The 26,090-nt window shown below is 39.3% G+C and overlaps 1 protein-coding gene across 1 annotated transcript in view; it reads left to right on the plus strand.

Annotated features, from left to right (window-relative positions):
• Positions 1 to 4,365: 4,365 nt before the first annotated feature.
• Positions 4,366 to 26,090, plus strand: part of GABRR3 (gamma-aminobutyric acid (GABA) A receptor, rho 3) — a 25,766-nt gene continuing 4,041 nt past the window's right edge. Inside the window, exons 1-6 of the mRNA XM_010010219.1 lie at positions 4,366 to 4,493; positions 10,728 to 10,840; positions 18,164 to 18,231; positions 19,720 to 19,943; positions 22,531 to 22,613; positions 23,484 to 23,624. Coding sequence (XP_010008521.1) covers positions 4,366 to 4,493; positions 10,728 to 10,840; positions 18,164 to 18,231; positions 19,720 to 19,943; positions 22,531 to 22,613; positions 23,484 to 23,624 — 757 coding nt within the window. The remainder of the gene's footprint in view (positions 4,494 to 10,727; positions 10,841 to 18,163; positions 18,232 to 19,719; positions 19,944 to 22,530; positions 22,614 to 23,483; positions 23,625 to 26,090) is intronic.

Here is a 26,090-nt window from a genome sequence, read left to right on the forward strand (position 1 = left end):
GGGAAAAGGAAAAAAATCAGGATTTTCTTTTTACACTAGAACTAAACATGCACTGGAAAATACTATGTGCTTACTTCAATATTCCTGCTATACTGCCTAACAAATTAAGGGTACAGTTTCAAGGCTGGCTTAGGCCAGTCTAGCTGTGTCACCACAGAGAGGGGGCAGGCCCTCCCTCCCACACTGCTGCCCATTCCTTTAACAACTCGCTGAAGAGTTGTTGATGGTGAAGCCAGGATAGCAAGTGCTGGTGCACTACAGGGATGAAGAGGTCAGGACAGTGTTTCAGCAGTAGTCTGATAGTTCTGTTTAAGCTGATTGTAAAACCCCAGGGTGAGTCTCTATCTCAATAAGCACTATGCGAAAATTCTTGCACAGATTTTGAGATGAGCTGTGGTTTTTGCTGGCTTTTGAATTCTGTTCTCTTTTAGTACCTTGCAGTCCTTACTGCCCAGTTTGTTACCTCAGATTATTTGGGACAGTGATAAGTGTTCACTTGCCACCCCAACTAAGAGACTTCATAATGAACTGGGTCTCACTGCAAGTGTTAAGTAAAGCACTTCGTCTGTTCTAAGATCTGCAAACTGGAATCATAATGCTTAGTCTTTGCTTTCCTCCCACTTTATCTTGTTAGGAGATGTGAATGGATGCCTTATTCTGCGAACTTGGTTCATCGTCTGTGTTAATGTAAGCAGGACAAAGTGCCCTTAATTCTGACTAAGTTTTGCAAGTCACCACAATATAAATGTGCTGTGCATTGAGTCTGTTACCACAGAAAAGCAAAATGCTGCCTATTCTTGTGCTGCAGTATTGCATTCACACTCTCACAGTCACTGCTCTGGTTAATCTGCTTTCTGTTTTGCTGGTTGTTTATCATAAATGAGTGCCTCTTAGGAGACTGAGGAATGTTTTTTCCCTTGTGTTTCATTCTCAGATTAGGAGAATAAAAAAAATACATACCAGGTAAACCTATGCTCCCTGTTCCACACTGCGCCTCTTTTCACTGCAGCTAATTTAAGTGCAGCTAAAAGAGAAGCAGTGCTGAAGTGCTAGTGTGCTATGATATTTCAGCTCCATATGTTTAAAATGGCCTTTAGATGTGCTCAGGTTTTCTGCAAAATTCCAGCCTCTGAAACATCTCTTCATCCCTGGCATTTTTCTGTTCTTGTTTTTATAACACTGTTGCCAATTGCTTTGCTTTGTGATCTGTGGTAGAGAGGGATCTGGAGTTCCAGAATGTAATTACCTGAAATCATGTTTTATTTTGCTCACTGTAAGAAGGCTTCTCATTTTTTGATACTAGGTGATGTATTTATCTTTGGGTGTTTTGCTTGCTTTGTTGTTTGCAAACTGTTCTAATGAGCTTATGCACTGTTTCCATGCACTGTATTTTGTCCTTGAAAGATAGGCATTACAAATTTTTGTTGGCTACAGAGAAGGGATAATTTTAAAGAAACATTTTAATGATAGCAAAGAGACAACATTCTGTGTTTAAGCACCAGGACCAATACAGGCAAAATGTATTATCTTGTCTTTATTCTTCTGCAAAGATGGATCTTTTTAGAATTTATTACTGGCAAATGCATAGGAGATTAACCTGTTCTCTTAATGGTAATTTATAATGATATTATAATCTGCTCTGTGTAATGCTCTCTTACCCAGAGGAAATGAAAACAGCTCTAGTATGAAAAAACCCTATTGCTGCAGGTGACATCTAGTTGCCCTCACTGATATTACACAGCCATTAATGGAAGTGTTTGCTATTTCCCTCTGCAGGAGTCCCTCCTGAAGACTTTGTATGTGTGGGCTAGACAATTAGCTTTTGGAAATACGTCATAGCCAAGGACAGAGGGATAGTGCTTAGATTTTCAGTGAGCTCAGGCAAGGCCCCTCAAGGTAGTATTTAGTGCTATGACATCAATGGTGTGAAGGTGGTGGTATATGTCAGTTCATCCAACCCTTTTGTTTTTTTGGACTAAAACTGATCTTAGTGGGAGGCACTCAAAGAGACAAGCATGTTTCGGAAATCCTCCATGGAGCAGTCTCTTCCTCACCACAGCTTAGTGGTAAAGTTCTTGCTACAGCCAGGAATAATAAAACAGCAGGGTGCTGATGGGTGAATGAAAACAACATCTGATTGCCACTTTCTATGTTAAAGCCACCCCTCTTGGCTTGATGTGCCTTCTGGAGGGAGGGACATCCATATTCAGCTTGGTCTGGAGCACACCAGTCACTGCGAAGCCAACTTGTTTGCCTTAGCTATATCCCTGGAGAAGGGGTTCTAAACATTCCGTTTCCCAGATGGGAAACAAACACACAAAGCAATTTTTACTTATTTATTTTTAATGAAGGCTTTTGACTTCCTTGAGGTCAGTACACAAAGTCAATGTATTTATGTGTTAGCATGACATGATCCAACCTCAGGTCCCCTTCAGAGCTCTTGGTAGATAACCTCAGCACCCAGAACATCCTCTCCTCCTCCTTCCCCATCCTGTATCTCCTGCTTAGTGAGGGTACCAGCTAGCAGTTTCAGCTAAGGACAACATAAACATCTAAAATGTTGCTTTCCCTTAAGTCCCTGAAAACAATGTGGATGATTACTATTAGCAGAGAAGACAGTATGTACACAGAGACATAGAGTACATGTTGTCATGTTGTTATTCCTTTGTAGTTGAGGAAAATGGTTGGAAATGAGTAAACTCTGATGAATGTGCAGATAGCTGAACATGCAGAAAAGTGGTAACACATTTACCATGCAGCCTCCAGTGTAGTTAGCTTTTTATCTGATTTGCTACTGTTGATGCTACTGTTGGGCCTGTGCTCTGGTGGGGAAAAGAGGAGGATCCAAAGGCTCTTGGATCTTTTCTAACATGTACGAAAAAATAGAGCCTAGAGTGGCTCAGGAACAAGCATTGTCTCCATCTGGAATAAATTCTCATTAGAATAATTGTTTGTTTTCTCTTTTCCACCCAAATGATAGTGCAAATTAACGGAACCTGTTAAATGTCTTATTAACTATAGCCTGTGTTTATCTTCTCCAGAAGCTCCACCCTGGAAATCACCAGACCTGCTGGAAGAACAGCAGCTATCCCTGCGTCAGGCAACAAGTGATCTTCCGTATGTTTGCTGAACAGGAAAGGATTAAACTTAGGATAAAGCCTACTGCTGAGAGACCTGAATTACTTCTACATCTGTCTGAATTACTTCTACAGGACTTGGGTATTTCCATTTCTCTAACTTTCAATCTCATATCTCTGATTTTCTAGATAAAAATAAACATGTTCTGTCAATTTTGGTAACTACTGAACTTGCTGATGGCTTGAAAGGGATAAAATTTGACTGTGTCAGCTATGAAGGTATGTCAGTATTGCTCAGTTTTAAGCCCACAAGAAGTCTTATCACCATTCATAAGAGAAGCAGGCATGCGTGCTCAAGCTATTGCTTAAGCAACATTTTGTGGATAAAATGTTTTGCAATTCAATCTGCTACTGAACAGGCAGGACAGGCTAAATGAAATAAAGTTAAAATTAGAAGTGATGGAAGGATACTGGATCTTAGACATGCGCATACCTTGTAAATTTAGGGTAAGTTAAATAGCTGCAGAGCTTAGTAAAAGAAAAAGGAAAAAAAACGTAATTTCCAAATGTTTCTGGGGAATATTGAAACAAGACTTCATTTTTAGTTTGGGCTTGTTCCATGGTATTGTGCTGTCCAAAAGTAGTTTTGTGTCTACTGACAAAATGCTTGCTACTGCAGATCACAGAAACAGAAATCATGTTAATGGTCAGGAAGACAATTCAGTACAGCCAGTTAATGAAAGAGCTTGATTTGTACAGAAAATTATGTGGAGCAGATACACACATACATAGAAAGCAAGATTAATTTAGAGACCTTTGTCATTAAAGCAGATTTTTGTATGGTTTTGTGTGGGATTTAAGGGGGATTAAATGTTTGACATCACTTTGCCTGCACAGACGATGTTGAAGAGGTTACTGAGTGAGTGATGGAGAATTCAAATATGCGCCTATGCTGAAAGAGTGGAAGCAATGGATCAGACTGCAGCCTGGCCAAACAAATTGCTCTTCCTTCTGTATTTCTAAAAGCAAGGTGCTTCTGGTTTGGCAGCAGATCCGCGGGGATGTAGAGATGAAGGAATATTTATGATTTGCCAAGATAATGAGGGGAAGAACTCGCTGAGGACATCAGAACTGGGATGCTTCTGTCTTCCATCTTCAGTGATGCCTTGCTTCATGTGCATCCTTTTTCTGCTATGCTATTTTTGCTGTTTTTAAACAGTAAAAGCACTAAAAATAAAAAGTCAGCAAGGTGGACTGGCTGATCAGGTGCATTTGTCTTTTGGAAGAGATGGTCCTGGTCATGAAACTTCTGCTCCTCACCTGCCTCTGGCCAACAGTAGTGCTACACAGTTCTCAAAGTCAGCATCACCATCTTCATCATCGACAACAGTTCTCATTCTTAAGAAAGCATAACAGGTAAGCAATATACTCTCTCTGTCTATGTTCATCTGATAAACTTCATGCTGTCAGCAACCTTTCAATGCACCCTTTTTGTTCACTGTCCTGTTTTGCTAGTTTCTGGATTTATAGTATGTTTGATAGCATGTTCCCAAAACAGAAACAGTGAACTATTAATTAATTTTGCACAACCAGATGTATTTCATATTGTGATTTCATGAAAGCTTCATATACATGCAGTTATGTACACACTCACATACAGCTCATTTAACTTGTGTGATACCAGGCTACTATTGTGATACCAGACTGCTATCGTGATGTATCAAGGGTACTTGCCCTTTCACTCCCATTGCAAGAAGCAGAAATGCCTTCCAAAGTTCTATGCCAATGTAATAAAGTCACTTCCATTACCAAAGCAGCAAAGTAGCTACACTGTCAAGATCTAGAAGACATTTTTATGGCACTACATGAGGTAAATTATACTTTATTTGTAGTGATGACACAGTGCGTTCCCTTTATGGAATATACTTATGCTTTTAGATGTTGAAGATTGTCTCTGTTCTTAGTTTTTCCAATCAAGTAGCTGCTTTAAAATGAATAATGATACAAAGGTTTTTACATGTACATTTCTGTGCAAAGTGTTAGTGCTTATTCCCACAAATGCAGTTTCACATCTGCCGTGTGAGGTCTCTGAATGTGCTTCCAGATTAATAGTATGTGAACACACCAATGACTGCCAGTGATAATCCAAGCAAAATCTCTGTTATTTGGGAGAGAGGAGAAATTGTAGTAAGTAGCTTCATTTAAGGAAGGAGAAGGGATGCAACTATTACATTTGTCTATGTCTATGTACTTAACCCCCTATTACAATGAGCAGGGGAGCTGATATTTTATTCATACAATATCAGATGTTGAGAGAAAGTAACATAAGTGTACTCCTCTGATGTGTTTAAGCTGTTTTTCTCACGTCGCATACTTTGTAGCAGGTATACAGCTATTTACCTTCTGTATCACTTCGTATGTGATAATCCAGCAGTGACATATCTGAATCCCTAGATGTCTTGATAAAATCACCTGTAAGCAATGCAAGGCAACAGAACATATCCCAGTGACACAATGGAGGTGCCTGGAGAAGACATACCGCTCAGTACTTCCAGATTTCAGCTCCAGGTCATAGGCTCAAGTTTGGTCTAACCCAAAAGCTCCTGAAAAGAATGACTATTCAGGAGACTGTTTCAAACTCACTGACAGTTTTGGAGGGAGTGCTGGTGAGTGGTTATATGTAATAACAAAACAAAATAAACAGAACTAATCCTAATATCAATGTAAGGTCTTATCTAGTGCTTTGCTAGTCTCAGGAAGCAGTTAAGAATCAAATGGAAACAGAATGGAATATCTTCTTATTGCTATAGTGGTAAGGAGGGGTATTTTAAGCTAGTTGATACACAGGGAAGCAAATGCTACTGTTGTTTGCATTTATCCTATTCTGCAATAGCTGAGAGGAGTTGCTCCATCACTGACATAAAACAATCACAGAGCAGGAGAGAAGCCTGGTAGAAGACAGCATATCTTGTGGTATCCTTTGCTGCACATCCTTTACTGATCTCTTGCCATCGGACAGCAGTAACAATACTAGCACAGTGTCCTCTCTATCTTCGCAGATCTTTACTAATACATACAAATGGATCCAAATGACAATCCTGTGAGACAGGCAGAAAGTGTGTTAACAGAAAGAAAGAATAGGAAAAGGAGGAATGCCAGCTGATGCTGACTGATGTCGCAGTTTTTGTTACACAAGCAATGCTTTGGTCTTCCATTCTTCATTTCCCAGGCCTTAGTGATTTGGAACAAGGAAGAAATCAGTGCCACAGAAGATCCCAAAGCTTAACAGCTGCAAATCAGCTTTTCCATGGAAAGGATCCAAATACGTTTAATTTCTCTTTGTTTGATTCTCTGGTTTTGTTTGAAATGCAGCATTATCTTCCAGTGCATTGTGACAGGGTCTGACTTTTCACCAGCCTCTTTTTCTTTCTGGGGAAAAACCTTTCAGCCAGTGCTAAAGTTATTAGGGACACAGCTGACAGATGGCCTTGGTTAAATGGGTGGCCTTTTAAAAAGAATCCCATGTGAAAATGTTACTTAACCTACAAGTTCCACTGTTTTAATAGAGTAACCCAATTCTCCCTCCAAAGCTATTTGTCTGCATTCTCTTGTAAAGAAGATTTTAAAGCATTAACCAAAAGTACATGAGAAAGCGATTATTCTCATGGTGCATTTCCTACAGCAAAGAACAAAACATTGTCAAAAAATTAGGCTTTTTGATAGTACATGTTGCTGATGTTCCTGAACACTTAGAAATGCATTTTTATGTGTGTGAGAGAGAACTGTACCATTTTGATAATTACATTTCTCTGGCTTTAAGAGTTGATAAATATGTTAAAATGTTTAAGAGATCACACTGCTGTATAACTCCACAGACTCTCCCGGGAATAAGATTTCTGTAACTTCTACCTTTTGGATACCTTTGATTTGGTAGTAAAGAGGTAAAGCGAGATTTCCTTTCCTTAGGTGCATGTATCTGCTGATATATATGCATCTGCTGATGATTTCAGAAAATATTCTTTGCCAAAAGTGGTGTCAAGCAGCGCAACAGGCTTCCCAGGGAAGTGGTCGAGTCACCATTCCTGGAGGTATTTAAAACGTGTAGATGTGGTGCTCAGGGACATGGCTTAGTGGTGGACTCGGCAGTGCCAGGATTACAGTTGGACTCAATGACACTAAAGGTCTTCTTCAACCTAAATGATTCTATGATTTTGTGATTCTGTGTGGGCTTTTCCTCTCTAATGCCACAGCTTGACACCTGCCATACAATGATGTACAGAATCAATGACTGCATTTAGACTCTTAGATTATGGTGTGCTGGCCAAAGCTGAATGATAAGAAGACCAGGGCGCCAGGCCACCAAAATACAATCTATGTCTTTGCAGTGCATCTGTGAAAACAAAAGGTATATCTTGAGTTACCTCAGGAAGCTTTTCTGAGAGCCAGGCTAGTTAGATCTCTCTCTTCTGCTTCTTAATGGAATTAAAATTAATGAAATTAATGGAATTGGTGCCATGGGAAGAATAGTCAAGAAAACATCTGCTGATGATTTTACGATGCTGTAGTGCTGATCAATAGTTAGATATGGGTCTAGGATTTCTTGGGAGTAAACAAACACACACATGGGACTCCGTTTGAATCATCAGTTAAATGACTGTAATACTGCAATGAGGACAATTTAATAGTATAACTCTTAGCCAAGGAGCAACAGCTGGAGCCCAGATGCTGATGTTAAAGGAATATCTGCTGGAGAACACCTCTTAGTCTTGGATGGGGGAAGCAGTCAAGAAGGAGAAACAGTGTGAAGCAGAAGTGTATTATGTTTTGCTACCTTTACATACACAATGTCACCCGTGTCCATGAAATTAATTCCAAGTACCATGAGCATATATGTCTTTCCTGTAAAGGAAAGCCTATCTTCCTTTACAATTAAAAAAAATAAACAAAATATTCTGCCAAAGGAAGGTATTGAAAAAAAGATGTTGCATGTTTGTAATGAAAGTGCTATTTTGACCCCCGCAAGATCTTGCAGCCACTTCTGATAGCAGCTAGAAGTAACTATAGACACTCCACCATTTGTATATAAGGCATCAGCTTGAAGAGGCTGTTCAAGTAAGTGGGCAAAAAAGATGCTTTTCATATAAGCAGCATTACTATTTATTTTGTCCTCATCCAAGAAAACAGAAGAAATATCAAAATCCTGTGACATTTCTTCTCAGTGGCTCATTAAGCAAAAAAAATCCTGCCCTAGTAGCTTATATTTTGCCTCTTGTGACTAGAGGAACCCTTTCTCAGTCACATACTTGCTTTTAGTAAGAAGTTGTAATAAATGCATCATAATTTTAGCCTGCTTCTTCCAGTGAAACCATTAGAGCATCAAACAGGTATTTTCCTTGGCATCTGATGACAAATGACCTAATGCTTCCAAACTGTATTAGCTGTGCCATGGCATGTTGAAACATAATCCATCATTTTCTCTTACAGTGGTTTCCCAAGCAGCAGATTTTGTTGTGTACCTATTGCAGAGAATTGCAGGTGTTCAGATCTACTGCCCATGCTACTCTGATACAGCCTTCCTCTGTGGTGATTTTAATTCTCTAAAGCATGGGGTTTCTTTTTAATATCCACATAATTTTCATACTTAGAAAACTGAAGTCTGCCTTTGAAATGCCTGATGGGTGTTCTGAGTGCCCTGATAATTTGGTTCAGACAACACTTCCAGAGACATTCAAGTGTGCTAAAGTAAATTAATTTGTTCGATGGTTCTGAATAGCCCAGCAGCCACCTCAGCATTCCTGTTACAGCATTTTTATAAGTAATTTCTTGGGCTTCATTATTAAGAAAAAGGGGGAGAAAGGAGAAAAAGAAAGAGTAAATACAGGCACATACCTTATCCTAAAGTATTCCACACCTTGTCTTAAGCAGTGTTTGAACAGATTTCTATCAATCAGAACAGATTCTATCATTCAGTCTAAAGCAATAATTAGAGCTGCTGACATCAAAGTCACAGAGAATCACAGAAGGCATCAAAGAAATTACGTCTAGGGAGAGTCCCTTGCCTGTGGCAAAGCAGCTGTATTTAAGTCATTCCTACAGATACATGTCTAACCTATTCTTAAACAGCCTCAAACCCTGCACAAGAAATACGTTCCCATATTTCACTCTTCTTACCACGAGAAAGGCATTCCTAATGTGTAACGTACATCTCCCTTGTTGCCACTCCTTATCTTACTGGGGAGTGGACATGGAGCAAAGGGCCCTGTCTAAGCTCATGATGTGTTCTGAAGACTGTGTCCTTCCCTCAGTCTTCTTCCTCTAAATTAAACTACACAGGTTCTTACAATCTTCCCATGCCTTTCCTGAAATAGGGGCCCAGAGCTAGGTGTAATTCTGCAGCCAAGGTATGGCTACCTCTGTTATTACTTGGGGCTGGCCACTTAAAGTAAGAAATGCAACAAGGAATGGAAACTTAAGGAGATGCCATAGCATTTTCCTTATAGCAGAACCAAATAATGTAGCAGATTCTTTCTAAAGCCTGTGTCCTCCAGCTGCCAGATGTGACTCTAGATCTTGTCTGTGATTTAACTGAATACTTTTGTGATATGGACATGTACCAGATCCCTCTGTTATCTCTGCCATGGTTTCTGTTTACAGGAAAGACAGAAAAGGTGTCTGCATTGTGATAGGCATCTGCAGCTTGTTTTAAATGCAGGCCCAGTACAGGAGATTTAGAATCATAGATTAGTTAGGGTTGGAAAGGACCTTAAGGTCATCTAGTTCCAACCCCTCTGCCCCCCTGCCATTTCTGTCTGGAGAGCTGGAGTCCATTCTTAGGCATGTGAATTTCCCAGTGGAGTTTGGGATGTTGATCAGCACCTTCTGTGAAGGGAAGAAAGTTAGCAACAGTCACCAGAAAGAAGCACAGAATTCATGGCATCCTGCTTAGAGCACAGGCTCATCTGTGTTGCCTTGGTGCTATGCAGAGGCTCAGTGAGTGACATGGGGAAAAATGCAGAGTCAGGACTCCCAATGCAAAGAAATGCTGCATGTCTGAGCAGCAAATAAGGGGATGAGCTAATGAGTAACTTTGCCAAATCTGAATGATGTTTAAGAAGATCTCAAAAAACAAGCCTCTGGATCCAGGGCCATCAGTTTCTTGGTCCTTCTGAAAAATTAAGGACTCATTTGGGCTCCTAGGAAAAAAGATATAAGCAAAGATATAAATTATAATTGCCTCTGTAATGTGGATAATGATGAGGTGGTTTAAACCACTGGTGTTGAAATAAACTGTTGTTATTTCCAGTCTGAGTTGCAAGTGGCTATGTGAATACTAACATTTTTTCAAACAACAGCTGTAATGTCTTATAGAATGATAGGTACAATCTCTGAGAGGAACAGAAGAAGAGCTAGATGTTCTTCTTGGGACTCCTTATCTATAACTGGTGTTCCCATGGACCTGGTCACATTTCCCTACCTTTTACAATATATCTTCCTTCAACTTTATCAGCACAGTCGTTTCCCTTACCATACCAGATTCAACTGTCCAGTATTGTTGGGTCCCTGCTTCATTTACCGAGCACCCTGAATGTCAGGGAGAGGAAAGAAAAAAAGAAGTTTCATACAATTATTTTTTTTTTTTCTTAAACACAGCAAACGAGAAATTAAAATGAGGAAAATTGACAGCACAAAAGTGCGGCCACTTAAATCTGAGCAGCTCCTTCGCATAGAGGATCATGACTTTGCACTGAGACCTGGATTTGGAGGTAAGCAACACTCGCCTGCACTGTGCCGGTTAATGGTTTATCCTCTCTCTGGAACAAATCTGTTCAGGAGTGTCACTTCAAATTGAATGAGACACTTAATTGCAACTCACTTCTTTTGTTGTACTCCAAGAAATAAGAAGAAATCCAAAAATACCTGAAGGCAAGGGACTTCTTTGTGTTTAGTGTATCTATAGAAGAAACTGTTCAAACTGGTTCCTTTTCAGAACTTATTAAGAAAATATTATTAGAATAAGGCTCTATGAGACAAGTCAATAAGGTACCCCTGTAAAGTGCATAGTCTAGTAGCAATTAACAAATTGCTTAGTCATCACATTTGTTTTGAGAGATTGAAATGAACCATAAATTCCTAAATCTGTTTGCTAGGTACAGAATAAAAAAGTTGCCCACAGGCGTTCTATTTATCACCATGTTGATTCTGTGTTGTTGGGCACTACAATGATTGTTTCTTCATTTAACTAAATGGCATGTGGATAAAGGGAGTATTCAATAGGATGTCCACAGTTTGGGTTCAATTTTGACTCTCCTTCATGAAAGGAAAAATGAGAAAGCCGTCCCACCAATAAACTTTGTCTGAGCCTTTGTGTCACCAGTTCCATGTTCATGATTCATGAAAATAGGTTGAACTGCTCTGGATTATGAAGGTAAAATAAAATATATGAAGACCAATAATCAGCTGTGTAAACAAACATAAATCTGGGAGGCTAACAAATCTACAGAGCTATTCTTGCTGAAATCAGCTGCTGGAACCTGGGGCCTGGCAAACATGCTGGGAGAGAGACCCGGGGTAAGAAGAGCCTCTCTAGATGCATTGGGAGAACGTGAATGGATTTCTTGCAACTCTAGAAATTCTGTCTTTTCAGAGAGCAAAAATCTCACCTGATTTTGAACAACTGTTGAGATCTGTCTAGTCTAGTATCTGTTAGTGTGGACATCTTGTTACCACCTGCTTGGCCACACAAGGAATTTAAATGTTTCAGAGTGTCATCTCAGAAAGGAAGTAGCATTTAGATGAAACTGAACAACACTTTGGGATGTACTTCATCTCTGGGTCGTCCCAGAAGCAATACTTATGATGTACATAAAGCAGCTTCCAGAATACACCCTGTGACCTGGCAGTTTGAATTTTGCCCAGGCAGTGAGGAATTTTTTACGGCCAGCCAATCTGTACCAGGTTTTTTCCCCTTGTTCTTTTATTTTCAGATGACTACTCATAGAGCCAATTGAATTCCTATTGAAGTCAGCTGTAGTTTTTCCACTGACTTCATTGCACAGGCGTCTCAATAATCACACTGCCATGGGTTTGATTTCAGCTGTACTCCTGTCTTTCAGAAATAGCTTTCAGCAGAAGAATGCATCAGCTTTGCTCCCCTCTTATCATCCACATGCCATAGTGGTATGGGAGGCACTTTTTTCAGTCACAGCCAATAATTCACACGCTTCAAAATTCCCAGAACTCTCTTAATATGTGGAATGCTTATGAGTGAATGCCTCAAAGACTCAAATACAGATCCATTAACATTTTTACAGTGCACAGTTTTGAACCTGCTGGAGATCCCTCAATTTGGGGAACTCTAAATTCGGCTTGTTCGACTTTATTTAGCCCCACACATGCAAAGTAAATGAGGCAAACTACAGGACCCAGAGTTTTTAGTATTTGTAACTGAGTAACAAAGGAAAAACAGAGAGAGCATACGCTGCATTTGATTTGTAAACTGATGCAAACAGATGTGTCCCAGCACAGTGATTTGAGTAATTCCACTAGGCATTGAACTAGGAGTACTAATATTTCCTTTGCTCAAACAGCTTTACCAACCATGCTTGTGAACGTTGTAGGAACTATGTTTTGTCCTTCCAAGCACTCTCTGAACTACTTGCAGTCTGAAGATTACGGAACCTCATGATCATTGTCATTGTGTACATGGAAATTCTCACTATGTATATGTACATGTACATATATATGACAACTTTATTTTTCTTTTACATTGTGTCTTAAGGACCTGTCTTTTCCTATGCTAACAGTGCGTTAGTTAAAGAAGTTTTAAAAATTGTTATCTCTGCTTTGTCAACCAGTCTAGTGGATAGTAGCATTAGCAAGTAACAGACATGATGGAAAATAATCTAGTGGACTTTAGCTAGTCAAGAAGTAACAGTCCTTCTAGACAATTTGCATCCTGATCTGCAATTAAGCATAATCTTAATTCCAAATTTTCAGAGGATCAGAAATTCCACGAGCTCACTTGCCTTTATGCTTCCTCCCGCCTCAAGCTTAATTAGTAACATTAAAGTTCATCTGAAGGTAAAAGGGAAGAAAAATGAAAGCAAATAGTTCACAATGAATGTTTAAAAACTCCTGCAATTCTAATAGCTCTTTGCCACCAGGCTGTTTGCTCTTCTGCACCACAGCCCTCCCTGAAAGGTCAGAAATATCTTCTCACTGTGGTGGAGAAGACCCACTCTGATGAAAGTGGAATGGCTTTTTCTCATGTGTTACTGGAAGGAATAGCTATGGTCCAGAACAGGAGGGAAATACTTCGTTAATTTGCAAAACCTTAATAGACTCCTTCTCCTGATCTTCTTTCCTCTTTCATTGCTAATTCTTCCACTCCAGCCCACCCTCATTTCCCACACAAATAAGAAACAAAACAGTAACAAGAAGAAAATACCATTGGCAGTAATTCTCCTGTTTCAGTCATTGCCAGAGGAAAGTAAAGACACGCACACAGCTTCACTTCACTGGGACTTGTTTATATTGCAATTTGGTTTTCTTCTACAGGCTGTTTTTAGAAGAAGGTACTCCTGTAGACCTTAATCCTTCCCTAATCTGTCTCCTAGTGGGAATTCCCTGCAGACCTAGCTTTTTTTCCATCATCCACTATTACAAAGCCAACTGGGAGACGACAGTGGCTGGTTTTTCTAAATTCAACATTTAACTTAAGGAATATCAGGTGCAGTCCACTGTGTGTTCAAAGGCCTGACTATCACAAAAATACTATAGAATTCACTAATCCAGTCATTATTACTGTAGAATAGATCCTATAATGATAAAACGACATCTTTTTTATGTAATATTCCTTATAAAAGGGGTATTACAGAATTTGCCTGCCATACTACCTATTAAAAAAAATTCCATGCTCATCAAGGAATTCTTTTGCTATGTTTAAACCCTTAAAACAAAAGACTGGAAATGGCTTGTGTGAAGATAAACCCATCTGAAAACAATTCTATTTTTTTCTACTGGGGAGTAATTATCTTGAAAATCTGTGGAGCCTCCATTGTGAGAATCACTAATCCCTCTAAAATAATGAATTTGAGCAATGCTCCAGAAGCAACTGAAGCTGCTCAATTTAATAACAAAATCCTCTCTGCCATCTCCAGTTTTGTCAGACTGAGAAATAAAAACCACAGCTTTGCTCTGGTTACTTTTTGTCAAAGTGAATTTCATGTTTCTGCCTGATTGTCAGCCAGAGATGGAAATTCTCAGTGTGCTAGGTAGAAAGCTGTGGTGCAGACACAGGAGCAGGCAAATCACTTCACTGTTCTGGCCTGTTTAGGATCCTTGTTCATGCTTATTGAAATGCTTTTTTTTAAAACCATCTAATTGTAGTAAAACAAACCCAAGTGATGAAGAAATGACAGTTCTCAGCAACCTGTTCCCAATAGTTAATTATTCTTGTTTCTAGTGGAGTTGATTTTTAATCAGAGAAAACTTCAAAGCTCAGAAGGCCTTGTTCAGAGTGAAGCCGATATGTGTCTTATAGGGGTGGTGGTGTTAGTGACAACAGTGTAAAAATGCTTCAGATTAAGAAGGTGAACAGCACACTGAAGTGACCAGGGTTGCATATATGTGTAGTGTTTGATGTCTTTATCATCTACTTAGTTTTGTTGCCAAAGTAGAGTCAGAATAGGAAGGAAATATTCACAGCTGCTATAATAATAATAATAATAATAGGTCAGGGCTGGGGTTAGGGGATGTGGTTTAATAATTGTCTGTGGTGAATGCTAGACTGAATGGTATGTTCTCATTAAGCAGCATGAGTATGGTCTTTGGCCTTTCCCTAGATAGAGAACAGGAATCTCTTTTTAAGGAGTCTATTTCACAGTTCTCACATTTCTACCTAACCAGGAACAAATTTCATTGTAACAGTTCCCTTTTTATTTAATTCACTTTAGAACCATCCACTGTATTTCCCTCTTTTATGCTATTCAGTGTCCCCATTTCTCTCTTTTATGCTATTCAGTGTCCCCACTGAGTTTTTATATATAGTTTTATAATAGTTCCCAACTTAGTACAAGCTCTCCTTTCAAAGAATCAAGTGCCTCTGTGTGTATTTATGTATAACTGGCACTTCAGTTTGTGTGCATGTAACCAACATAATAATAAGCTGCCACTAATTTCTAATTCTGTGATCAATTCCTTTACACTTACCAGATGAGGTGAATTATTGAATGAAACTGTGCCCACACTGGAATAGTGCTTGCTGGGGTAGGAAATTGTCTGTAATTTTTGCAAATCCCAAGGAAGTATTAGGTCTGTCATCATCACACTTGAGCAGCTATCACTAGGAAAAATCTTTTTTTCACTACACATGATATATGGTTTAGAAAACCAGCCATCCTATTCTGTGATATGATTTGTGTGTAGCTCCTTGCCTCTTTGAAGAATGTTGATGGTAGACATTTAACTTTATTTACTTCAGATTTGTCCTTGACTCAGAAACTAGTAAAGCTGTTATTTTGTGTAGGCAGCTGCTCCCTTCTCCTCCCCTTCCACTCACATAATTCTCTATGAATCAAACTAAACCCACTGTTTTTAATATGCTGTTCAAGTAAGTAATGTCCCAAAGTTTTAGCAATAGTAGTTAAGATCAAATGTATACCCAGATACGAGCACTTCCAGTATATCCTACCCTGTGTCTCTGCCGTGGTCCCAGGGTAAGAGTTTGGACACATCTACAGTATAAAGAATTTGAAACTTTGCAGTGGGTAAGGTTCATCTGCCTATTTGCAGTCACTCAAAGCAACCCTGGTAACCAACAGGCATTTCCAAGTCACAAGCCACCTCACCCCAATCTCGAATATGCCTGTTACACTGCATGGACTTGAAAGAGAGCCAAGGGCTGAGGCCAGATTTCTGTCTTCAATGCTGTTTGCATATTACTCAGCTTTCATACTGATCATGCTCCTAGGCTGCAGTGCTGTGCTTCTACAGCTAGCCTGCTCCCTGAGCCACCCTGCCTGGTGAACAGCTAGCTGAAGGTAGCTCTGCAATGTAGGCTTGTCCTGTTTCATCATGCAAACGAGCAGCTTGATAGACAACACCTCATCTTTCTGCAGTGTTTGCATTTACATGATGTGTGAATTCCATTTGTGAATGCTGTTCATATCATACATAAATCTCACAATGGCTTCTACTTAGGCTAAACTCATCTTTAGTTTACAGGATAGTTTAGATTTCAGTGGAATACTCAGAAGATGACTCCACTCAGATTACAACCAGGCATCTTTGTACCAGCACTTAGTCCAGATTGATATTTAGCATAAGTAAACTATTTGTGTGGGGTCATCAAAACAAAGACAAGAAGTGGTCAGAACTGGTTTAGGAGAGCTATAAAAATTTTTATCGTGAAGAAACCTGGCTGAATATATACATACATTGCTACTCTTGTGTGCCAGCCTCTAGGGCAGATGTCTCCTGTTGTCTCTATTCATCAAATAGAGCAGCAGGAAAAAGCAGCAGCATTTTTCTAAGTGCTGTCTTGTGTTATACTAATAAAGTAACTGGCTGAACTTTGCTGTCTGGAGTCCTGAATTTTGTTTTGAGCTTTGGCCAACAGACTGAGCACTAAATTCCTCTCAGAGGGAGACAGGATTTCCGAGCCAGACAGCATGCTCTTGTCAGTGCAGAAACATGCTCCTATGTACCCTGATAACTGAACACATTTTACCTTGCTTTCACAAGCACAATGCATCTTCATCTATTGCGTGCAGAGTCAAACCCTCCATTAAGGAATATAAGTCAAATCAAGAGATTACAGGGACAGATTTTAAAATATCTCAAAAATAGTTCAAGATCTCCACTGGTAAGAACTGGAGGCAGCTGTGTAATCCTCGAGGGCTGCTATTTTAAGGATAATTCCAAAAGGAGACACAGTAAGTGTGGCTGATTATCAGGAGAGTGATATTTCTGGACTATTTTGACTTGACACTGATAAAAGGAAAAGGCAAGAAAAAGACAAGTTTAAAAAGCTGTTGCTATTTCCTGCTGTTCAGACTTCATCGTCCTCATGTTTTGTACTGGACTATTTTAAATGTGCAATTAAGAATATTTTAACTGACTATGTTAAACAAATGTAATTGGAATCCCATGTACAACAAATACTATCAATTTTCAGGCCAAATACAGAATATTCTTGGGGGAGGAGGGGATGAGAGGAGTATACACATGTTTGCACACATCATTCTCCTCTGTAAGGAAGTGATTAGTCAATTGCTTTAGTGGAATTACTTGCTTGCTGAAAATTACACAGGTGAATAACCCATGTAGAACCAGATCCTTCATTCTAGATGTTACACATTTTATATTTTGCTGTAATTTTTTATTTTTTAGTCACTTTATTGTAAAAATGCAAATATGCTTTATAGTTTGTTCATTTGGATCCCATTATGTTACAAACTCACAGCCTTTTCCAGTGACATGAAACAGTGGGGTAGTATGTCAAATAAAGTCACCTAGAGCAGTTTGGCATGTATTGTACTTGATAATAAACTATGTACTCAGTAATACACATTTTTAGTATGTGTACAGCTTTTCCCTTATGAGGTAGAGAGCAAGCAATCCTTTATCATAAATACCCATGCCAAACTTTAAATAATTGAGTAACTAAAGACGATTGGGAGGTGTAAGGACTATTTTGTTTGCAAGTGGGGGAATAAGCACTGGAACTGGTAAGAAAGCTTTGCAATCTTTGTTGTATTTGAAATATTTACTCAGCTTTCCCCTACTACAGTTCCAAATAGCACTCCAAGCAGTTCATTAGCAGTTGAACAAGGAAGCTGTCACTGCTGTCCAAACTGCAATGCCAGTAACTAGTCTGGCTGCAAAAAGATCACTGAAGGCTTTTTACTTACTTTTACAACTGTTTAGCATCATGCTTTACTTTGTTGCCATAGTCTTGCTCATTTAGTGTACTAAAGTGGACAGACCATAGTAAATGCTGGGATGGGGTACTTTCTGTATGTTGCTAATACAGTCTTCCCTTTAATATGGATTTATGCTCCTCATCACTTTCTGTTACATTGAAGGGTCACCAATACCTGTGGGCATTGATGTGCAGGTAGAAAGCATTGACAGCATATCTGAAGTTGACATGGTAAGTGGAACTGGAATAAAGAAGTTCAGCCAAAATTCAGGGTTTCAGAAACACCCAGCTGGATGATATAGAATAATACAGTTAAAGAAAGCAAACCCTCAAAGAGAACAGCCTTGCCTTGAAGCATGCAAGTCATTCTTGTTTAAACTAGTAAGTGTTATATAAGAGCACATGTCAAATTTCTCCTTGGGCAAGAGGAACAGATCAGAGCGGAGAGTGCTCCCATTTGAAAACACCAACCATTCAGTAAGCCCCAACGGCTTCTGAATGAGCTCTTAGTACTCAGCACATTAGTTGAAGAGGCTCTGTATCCTTTATTTCTTTTGTTTATTCGTATCTGTATATTCCCTTCATTTCTGGCGTGGGTGGAGCTGTAGATAGGACAAATGGAAGCAGGAATATCAGTTCCATGAATGGCCCTCAGAAGTAGATGCCCACACTGCAATCACGGACTTGTAGCACTGGAATGCTGTTCATTCCTCAGCTGAAATTGTCACTGACAGTGCCAGCCGTTAGAGCCAAGTCCTAGAATAGCAGGGCACGTTAGCTTTGCAAAGAGATCTCATTTACAATATCTTTTCACAGTCAGTGTAGGTCTAGTTGCAGGTGTTGAGTTTGCAATGGGATCTGTCAGTCAGCATGCACCCCTGCATTCCTTTGCAAACCCACCCAAATCATATTACAGGGAAGACCTAAGTATCTTCCCAGTATTCTTATATGAAGTTATTGTTCTACTGAGATAAATTATGCCTGCCTAATAAAGCAGAAGTTATATAGATAAGCACAAAGCAGTCAGGCTGTGCAGAAGCTCAGACTGGATTTGCAGCATCCTCTCCATCTCTTTCTACATGTATATTTGCAGTCATGCTATTTCTCTAAATAGGGTGATAAAATATTTTAAACAATATTTCATATTAAAAAAATTGTAATTCTTGTGAAAGTGAAGTTTTTACTCTTACGAAATTCATCACGTTGTTTCTTTATGATGCATTTCATTCATCAACCCCCTGTTCAATATTTGTACAAAATGTACAGATTAATGAATTTTACAAATAGACCTAATGCTCACGAAGAACCCAAATTAATCCCTTTGTAAAGGAACTACCATCCATTCTGAGAGAAGCTTATGAAGATCTCCAGAGGAAACCTTTTTCCATTTGCCTTTGACTGGTTTAAAAGTTCCTTCATGACTTCACTGATGGCCCAATATAGCAGAGCACTGAAACCTGTAAAAGTTTTATCTCAGTATAAATGCAGCATGAACCTCAGACTCAGACACCAGTGACAAGGCAAACAGCCAGTGTCCCAGAAGTAGCTCTAATCTATATTTAAACTCATTGACTGGGATTTGATTCCTGTCATTGAGGGTCCTCCATATGATATCCAGAGAAGACATTGATCCTTTGCATGAGTTGATTAGTTTGTACTGTTTTCTATTGCATGTGAATAAACCGTGCATTGTCTTCTTTTATTTTTAATTAAACAAAGGACTTCACAATGACTTTGTATCTCAGACATTACTGGAAGGATGAGAGACTTTCATTTCATAGTAACAAAAACAAAAGTATGACTTTTGATGGAAGACTGATAAAAAAGATTTGGGTTCCTGACGTATTTTTTGTACACTCCAAAAGATCTTTCATCCATGATACAACTGTGGAAAACGTCATGCTCCGAGTATACCCTGATGGCAACGTACTCTTCAGTCTACGGTAAGAGCAATAGCCCTTTATAAGAAAATACATGGCTGCAGTTGTGGACCAGCAGTCTGTATAGTGAGAAATTGCTGGAAATACTTGTAGTTAAGATTCTGAAACTGAACTAGCAGTAATCCCCTGGCATCAGATAATGGGAACTGGTGACTAGTGTGCCAGTGTGAAAATAAATTCAGGACCGATAACATATAAATAACATATTTTGCTGTCATTCACATATTGTTTGTTTCCTGTCACAGAATAATGGCATTTTTTTCATCTGTTGTAAATAGCACTGAAATTTATCTTGTGTTAATTCTTTGGCAGTGGTTTTATCTACATGTTATTGCTTTTCTTTATGAGGTAGATTTGGATGATGTGGCAGAAATAGTTTTCATAGAGGAGTTCTCACCCTCTTGTACAGACCCTGAAGCCTGTACATTGCAGAAATCACAGTTCTCCAGGTTATTAGTAATTAGGCCTATACACAGAGTTTATTTTTCATCTAATCTGGGTGGTTTGAAGATTTATGCAAGCACTTGAGATTTTGGCTATTTAATAATTGTTCCAACAAGTAATGAATTTATCTACCTTCTCATGAAGACATGCAGAAACCCTCACAGCAACAGCTGTACATCACTTTTAAATAGTGTTTGCTCAAGAATCACAGTGATCATTAAGAAAAATGAGGTGAAGTAGGCATTTTATTGCTATATTCATTTCCATGCTTCATGAGAAAGAGGTTGGAACACTAAGGCTTACAGCAATGGCTCTCCATATGAGGGGTATGACATACGTACAGCTGGGGGAAGGAAGAGTAGTAAAGAGACTTAGGATGGGAGAATACATTCTGTCAGCTTACTGGAAAGGTAAAACGTCATCAAGATAAACAGCAAGAAATTGTGCAGAAATAGGTACAAACCAAAGACAGCATGTGATGTGCAGGACAGAAATGAAGAGAAAGGAAAAAGCAAGATGGGAGGGAAGGAAAAGGGGAAAGTAGAGCTGAGGAACAGACACAGTGTGAATCAATTTGCTATGTCTGGTCACTGGCTGGAATCCCCTCTGATGGGAGCCCTTGTCCTGGGTCCTACATCACATTTGCAAGCTGGTGCTCTACTTTTCTTCCTTGCCCTTGTGCTCTCTACTCCCACAGTTACCTTTTCCTAACTCTGCCATTACCAGATGGCATATACTGGCTGACTCCTCCTTGCTTTGCCAGAGCTTGCAGCCAGCCTCACCCTTCCCGTGCCAGTGAATAGCAAAGCCCCAAAGTTCCTGCCAAACCTGTGGATTTCTTCCTGGATATATACACAAAGGGCAGGTGTCCTGTCTTTTTCCTTCCGTACCAGCTCTTACCAAACAGAGACCGGGAAGGGAGTGACCTAAAGGTTGTGAACTAAGGTTTTGAAATTATTAAGGTGAAACATTATTTTTCTAGCTTAGTGGTGTTAATGTGTGTGTTCCCAGAGAATCAGATGTTCGTTAAAACACCCTTTCTGTATTGCCAGATTTACATGCACTGGGTAGATTATATTCCAAATACTTACACGCAAGAACCCTGCATATTCTGCAGTTTTTCTTCAGAGCATAGCATCCAGGATTTGATTGAAGCAAACTGGAGCAAAAATCCAGATTTGTTGCTAAAACAGTCTATCTTTTATTTTCAATCAACATTTTCTTCTTGTTCCCCTGATCCTTTAGTCAGTAGCTAAAAAAAAGAAACCACATCCATAGTAGGAAGCATTATGCATGGTTTTAAAGATGTACCATTCTTACAAGCTAGTAAAATCTTACACTTGTAAAATTTAAGATACAGTGTGATTACCAGCTAGCAGTTTTCAAAGATTGATTATATAACCAGTATAGCTCATACTTAAAACTGTAGGATTCAGTTTGGGAAAAACTGAAAAAACAAACTGAAACAAATAACATGCAAACTGTGACAAGAAAGGGAAATTTGCTCTTATTTACCATATTTAAATTGCTGCCTCTAGTCTTGTTGTTTGTTTGTTTATTGGTTAAAATGTCAAGGAACAGTTCTCTTCTAAACACTGGTGAAAAAGCAGGTGAAATTCAAAATAATGGTTTTTCCTAGATTTCCTTAAGCTTTTTAGAGTATAAGGCGTTTAAATGGTGTTGAAGAGGAGAGTGAGCTTCCAGAAACTGCAGCTTATCTTTTTATGCAAATAAACATTAGAAGCATTCCAGCTGGGAAAACAGCACTTGGAATAATATTTGCTGTAATCTGTAATATTATCTACTTTAATCTATGAGAAACCCAGTCAAGAAATGTGAACTCCCCTTGTTAATCTTCCTAAATGTAACCCTTCAAAGCAAAATATATGAAAGGCTAATGAAGGATCAGGCCAGTAAAGGCTTTAAAACACCGAGGGTAATGTAGTCAGTAAGAAAGACTAATTATGTTTAAAAAATATGCTCTCACTGATTTAATTTTATGTCACTATCCTGAAGCAATTTTAGAAACATCTAGAAAAACTCACTCATCAGCAGATTGGTCGGGGATCTCACTGAGTTGTCTGCCCAGCTCTAAGAAAGTGTGAAATTTTCCATTTAATTTCTGTTTTTCTCTTCCTTTCTGCAGAATAACAGTTTCTGCTATGTGTTTCATGGATTTCAGCAGGTTTCCTCTGGACACTCAGAACTGCTCTTTAGAACTGGAAAGCTGTAAGTTTAATTCATACCTGTTCTTCACACGTGTGTTCTTAGTAACACTCCATACTCCATCTTGTTAATAATACCTTTTCAACTTATTTTGACATGTGACCTGAACCCTTCAACCTGTACAGGTTAAATTGTGACCAGTTTGGGATCCTTCCAGAACTTAGTGAGCTTTGGGAAGATAGAAAAACCATGATGCACCCTGCTTTGTTTTGACTGGGTTGATATTCCAAGGCTTGAATCTAAAAATGTTTCTTCTGTCAAAAATCATGTTTTGTGGGGATTTTTAAATTTTTTTTTAATTTCCTGAGAAAAAAGTGCAAGTTAAAAGTAAAATGTCAATATTTAACCTCATGGAAAAATTAAAACAAGTGCTTGTGTTACTGTGAAATATCTGCTTTCTCATCCCTGACTTCGTTGTCTGTAGTAAGTTGTAAAGCTGGGCAACAAACGGTAATTCTCTTTTGCCAAGCCTTTTGCTATGTCAAAATTTATTTCTCTTTGGTTTATGAGTAAAACTGGGATGCTGGTTTGTTGTTTAGTTTTGGAAAAGAGAACAGATTCCCAGTGTTCAGGCAGTCTGCTCAGTGTTGCAGCTCCAGAGCTCTCATCCTAAATACCCTGTGACCCTGAGCATGCCCATGTTCCCCCATCTGCCACGTAAGCTGGTAACAGGGCATAGGACTGGGGTCCACTTAGAACAAGATGGAATGTGGTCTCTGAAAAATTTCCATGCCAACTAAGTGGCAAATTGATGTGAAAAAAGTGTTTCTTTGGGGTTTTCCCAAATAGTTTGAGTGGTCTCCTAACCCTAAGAAAAGAAAACAGTCGCATTATACCAGCAGAAGAGGTGAATTAGTTTTTACTTTCTCATAGATGCGTACAATGAAGATGATCTGATGTTATACTGGAAACACGGAAACAAGTCTCTGAGCACAGATGAGCACATCTCCCTCTCCCAGTTTTTCATTGAAGAATTCAGTGCTTCCAGTGGACTAGCTTTTTACAGCAGTACTGGTATAGTAATGACTTTTCAAATTCAAATTCATTGCTAATAAATGACTGATGCTGCTTAGAGATCTCAGTTAAAATGAGGTCTATTAATCACACTGGTCTGTTGGGCTGGGTCCTTACATTACCAGTGTAACACTTTCCTGATACTAAAAGAAGAGGCCATAATACTTGTAACTTAACATCTGACAATAAGGATCTGAAAAAATGCATAACAACCAAATATATGTTGGTGCGAGCTCTTGTGAAATTGTGGTGCTTCTCTTAAAGCCCCTGGAGTACTGGTTTTACAGGAATCTTTGGGTCCTAGTTACATAGAAAAGCTTGAAAATGCAAACCCTAAAGGGTCAAATACTAGAGAGAAAACATGAGGAGCCCCAGTGTGTTTTATTGTCTAAAATCTCCTCATTTTTGGAGCTGTAATATAGCACTAAAAGTCTACTAACTAGAAGATTTCTCCATGATGGCATGTATAACCTATCGAAGTCTAATTCATGGTTTTCTTAATGTTCCATGTTTACACATAAAGTTGCAGGAAAAACATCCCTTTATGTCAGCGCTACATTGTTTAACTACAGGTATCTGCCCCAGACAGGTTTTTATTTCTCCCTATAGAACTTGAACTACACTTTCTGGCAAACTGCACAAGGCTTTAGGAGTTTATTATAGCCTTGATTTCATGCAAGGTGGGTTTTATTTTCTTTGTATTTGCACATGCAATTATAAATTTTTAAATACTTCTCTACATAAGTAGTCTAACCATATGTTTTTAACCAGATAAAATAGCATGTTTGCTACTGTACTCACCAGTCTGAAGCAGTTCACTTCAGTGTGGATATTGCCCTCGATAACAAGGCAGATTAAGTAAATAGAAATTATTCCATATAATATGATGAAATGCATAGCACTTTGGAAAAAAGCCTTGAAGACATGCAGGAAAGCTGCAAATAGATTTATTTACTGTATTTTATTTATGGGACAGCTTCCTTTTGCATTTAAAAAAGAGCCATTCAAGTCTGCAGTGGCTGATATTGAATGCCGTAATACCAGTTTAAATTATGATGCAGCTGAAGCAGCAAGGAATTCACAGCTTGATCAGGTTCTTCATGCTTATCTCTTGCTCGTGTATGACCTAAGAACAGAGCTCCAGAGCCATTGTCATGTGCAAAGAGGGTGAGTGATACCTTACTGTCTTAACTCTGCATCAAATTTGTCCTTGTTGCAAGATGGAGAGATTGGGATGTTTTCCACCAAACTGCTATCACTGAGTGCTGAAAGTGGGTTCTGGGAGCTCAGCTGGCTTCTTTCTGCCTTGCTATTCTCATCAAAAAACACTTATGCAAGCAAATATGGCCTTGTGCACAATAGTGCAACCCCACACCACCCCAGTACTCAGCCCTTTGCAGCACCTTCACAGCATCTTTGACTTTTTGCAGTGTAACTGCTTAACACTTACATGCAGATGTTTTGCTGATGAGCTTACTCAGCAGGATAAAGGTTAAGGGAAAGACTTTTTTTAAGTCACAGGGACCCTGGGAAGTACCTGAACAATGTGTGTACCATACTATAGTTAGAACACTGTCCTTTGTAAGCACATACTTTTCTTTGGCTTAGAGGTTTTCTTTCTCACAGGAGGCTTCACTTTCTCTTGTTCTTTTATTTTACTTTCATGTAATCATGAAAATGATTACATACATACCCTGCCCCTGAAGTAAGTAATAGTGGGGAACAATCAGCACAACTCTAATGGAGCCATCTTCCCCTGAAGAGTTTTGGGCAAAAGGACAAAAATGCTGCTCACAGAGCAGCTTCAGCATTTTAGGTTCTGCATATTGTTTCCTGTGCATCTCAGAGAACTACGCACGTGACACATTTAGGCTTTTGGCATTCCCAGGTCTCCAAGGGAGCAACAATTTCAATCCATTTTTGAGGCAATAACTTTTAAAGCCAAAAACCTTCTCCACAAGTGAAAGCACATGAAGCGTGTTTAATATTAGGTGGGGTGTTTGTGATACATTATTTTTTATAAAGGCCCTGCTTGTGATGGCATGACTGCTCCAACACAGGCTCCTTAATGTCTCTATTTGTGCTGGTCAGGCAGATGCTGCGCAGCCAGCCGCTTTTGTCTTCTCTTCACCTCCCCATGCACCGATTTCCGTCCCATCGCAGGAGGTATAGCACACATGCTTTGCTGCACAGACAGACCGTGCCACCAAACTTCACTAGATGGCACCCTTTCCACTAACGTCAGTGCTGTGCGGGCAAACCGGCCTGACGACAGGAAAAGTGCTGCCTACTGCTGGGTGTTTGTAGCATGAGAGGAGGCAGGCTACTTTTTGGGGGAGGCAGGGTGTTGGCTTTACTTTCCTCGCTGGACTGGACAAATACATTCTGTCTGTATTCTCCCAGCAGTTTCACTTGAAGTCTATGTACTACCCACACCCCCGCCCCACTCACCTACTCACCGCCCGA

This window comes from Nestor notabilis, unplaced genomic scaffold, assembly GCF_000696875.1.
Source record: "Nestor notabilis isolate BGI_N333 unplaced genomic scaffold, ASM69687v1 scaffold2022, whole genome shotgun sequence".
NCBI lineage: Eukaryota > Metazoa > Chordata > Aves > Psittaciformes > Psittacidae > Nestor > Nestor notabilis.